This window comes from Gossypium hirsutum, chromosome A10 (genome assembly GCF_007990345.1).
Source record: "Gossypium hirsutum isolate 1008001.06 chromosome A10, Gossypium_hirsutum_v2.1, whole genome shotgun sequence".
Classification (NCBI taxonomy): Eukaryota; Viridiplantae; Streptophyta; class Magnoliopsida; order Malvales; family Malvaceae; genus Gossypium; species Gossypium hirsutum.
The window spans coordinates 73,411,034-73,413,851 of record NC_053433.1 but is presented as its reverse complement, the minus strand read 5'-3'; the positions used below and the strand labels follow the sequence as shown (position 1 = coordinate 73,413,851).

At 41.7% G+C, this 2,818-nt stretch overlaps 1 protein-coding gene across 1 annotated transcript; it reads left to right on the top strand.

Moving 5' to 3' along the window:
- The first annotated feature begins 497 nt into the window (after positions 1–497).
- Positions 498–2,493, top strand: LOC107927549 (uncharacterized). The gene is made up of 2 exons (XM_016858636.1): positions 498–1,208; positions 2,359–2,493. Exons 1-2 carry the CDS (start codon positions 498–500, stop codon positions 2,491–2,493), a joined length of 846 nt encoding a protein of 281 aa, XP_016714125.1.
- The last annotated feature ends 325 nt before the right edge of the window (positions 2,494–2,818 follow it).

The following is a 2,818-nucleotide window of genomic DNA, read 5'->3' as shown; positions in this document are numbered from 1 at the left end:
CTGTAAGTCACGGATTGAACAGCTCGAGACAAGAGAAGAACAGTGGAAGGGAGAACTTCACCATCTTCAGGGTCAAGCAGGAGATAGAGATCACATCATGGGAGAGGCCTTAATTCAGATTTGAGAGGTCACTGAACACTTGCAGGAGTTGGCAACACAAGCTAGAACGCTGAGTATGATGTATGAGTCATCGTCTGACAAAGGACGAGAGTTAGCATTGTTATTAGATAGGGTTAAGACTCTAGGCCTACGGGTAAAAGTGTATTTGTAATTCGTTTTATAAAAAGATTTTTGTTCCTTAAATAACGTTTTCTAAAATGAAACTGAGTCAAAATCGACATCTTTTTGCATTCATGCATTTGCATTTCATTACATCATATACATTCAAGTTTATAGAAAGACTCTAATTAGTTAAAATTATAAAGGGAGAAAGAGAGTAAGAAAAAGGAAATCTGGAAGCAACAAATCCTTACGGTACATGTGCTAAGTCGAAGAATATGGATCAAAGATTTGAGCAGTTACAGAAGGACATGCAAGACCAATTGCAAGGGCAATTGGCAAAAATGCAAAACGATATAATGGAGCATATGCTGGAAGCTCAGAAGAACATGATGGCTAAGATGACTCAACTACTGAGGGCCACTAATAAGGGAAAGGCTCTCATGGCAATTGCTGGAGAAGAGAATGAGGGTCCTCCTCCTGGTTTCACTCCACCTCACATACGAACTCAACCTGAGGCATATCCTCGTGGGTCGTCTATCACAGTAAGGCCTCAACAGGGTCAAGTTGATACTGGGATCCCTATAAATTTCCCAACTGGCTCGGGATTCAATTTAGCCGATAACTCTACCAATCCTCTCATTCCTGATTTAGATATAGCTAAAAAGGAAGATTTGAGAGCCGAGGTTGCAAAACAGTTGGAAGAACATTGCCGATGGCTGGAGGAGAAATTTAAGGCTTTAGAAAGTGCTGAAGGGCATCAGGGAGTTGATGCCAAAGATCTATGCTTGGTCCTAGATTTGGTTCTTTCTCACAAATTCAAGATGCTAGAGTTTGAAAAATACAACGGGACTACTTGCCCAGCGGCTCATGTTACGATGTTCTGTAGAAGAATGACCGGGCACGTAAACAATGATCAGCTGTTGATCCATTGTTTCCAAGATAGTTTAGTAGGAGCGGCAGCCCGGTGGTACAATCAGTTGAGCCGGGTTAGAATAAGTTCAGGGAAAGATCTTGCACAAGCCTTCATGCAGCAGTACAATCATGTGACTGACATGACCCCTGATAGGATCACCCTACAAAACATGGAAAAGAAGCCTAATGAAAATTTCAGGCAATACGCACAGAGATGGAGAGATGTGGCAATGGAGGTTCAACCACCACTATTGGAGAAAGAAACCACCATGTTGTTCATCAACACTTTGAAGGCTCCATTCATTACTCACATGATTGGAAGCACTACCAAAAGTTTTGCAGACATAGTCATGGCAGGAGAAATGATTGAGAATACCATAAAGGGTAGAAAAATTGAAGGGGGAGTAGCCAAAAGATCGGCCTCAAGAAGAAAAGACAATGAGGTGAACAACACAAGTAGCTTCAATTCGAAGGCAGTCACAGTTAGTCAGCCCAAAGTGGCTACGGGTGGGCAGCAAAGTGCTCAAAGATAGGAATCAGGATCAAGACAGAATTCAAAGAGGATACAATTCACGCGTATCCCTATGACGTATCGTGAGCTTTATCAAAGCTTATACGATGCACATGCCATTACTCCATTTCACTTGAAAATGCGAATATCATGCGGGAATACCGGGGCATTCAATTGAAAATTGCACTGGATTCAAGAAGGCCGTGGAGAGGCTTATTAAGATGGGGGTTGTGAGATTCTTTAGTACCCCTAGTGCTGAAAATCCATTACCAGATCATGGCAATCAATGAGTGAATGCCATAGATGAAACTAGGGAAGGAATAATCAAGGAAAATGTTGTTAAGGTGAGAATGCCTTTGAGGGTAATTTGGAAAGAGATGGTGAAGAGAGGGATGATAAACTCTGAGAAAGAAAGAAAAGAAATGAGGAACTACTGTGAGTTCCATGGAAAAGAGGGTCATGAGACCCAGAATTGTGAAGAATTCAAAGCCTTGGTGCAAGGCTTCATTGATAATAAAGAGTTGCAAGTTTTTGAAGGTAGCTCTTATAAAAGAGAAATAAATGCGTTGGAAGATAAACAACGAGAAATCAGTCGGCCAAGAATTATTATTTCCTTGCCAGAGAGTAATGAAGTGGAAGCGCAAACTAGGCCCAAGGTCGTAATACATAAACCTGTATCCTTTCCTTATAAGGATAATAAAAGGGTACCATAGAGTTATAATTGCCATGTGTCATTACCGGAGAAAGAAGATGTAGCCAGTGCCTCCAAGGATGTACAAATTGAGGGTTCCCATACACGAAGTGGGAGGCGGTATGATACGGTAGGCATCAGAGAGGAGTCCACATAAACAAGGAATACTAGTGTGGAGAAGGAAAAAGAAGTTGAAATGCCCGTCAAGGAGCCGGTAAAGGAGGAGAAGGCTAAAGAATTTCTGAAGTTTCTTAAGCATAGCGAGTATAGTGTATTCAAGCAGTTGCGCAAGCAGCCGGCTCACATATCAGTATTGGCTCTACTTCTGAGTTCTGAGGCGCATAGGGAAGCATTAATGAAGGTGCTTAACGAGACATATGTCACCCATGACATATTCGTTAACAAGCTGGACCGATTGATGAATAATATTAGCGCAGACAATTTCATCTACTTCAATGATGATGAAATACCACCTGGGGGTA

Bases quoted from the DNA above. Each gene is read 5' to 3' on its own strand.
- LOC107927549 (XM_016858636.1), top strand. From the start codon at position 498: ATGGATCAAAGATTTGAGCAGTTACAGAAGGACATGCAAGACCAATTG. The intron at 1,209-2,358 runs GTTAGAATAAGT...AGGGTACCATAG, and splicing joins GGTACAATCAGTTGAGCCGG to AGTTATAATTGCCATGTGTC.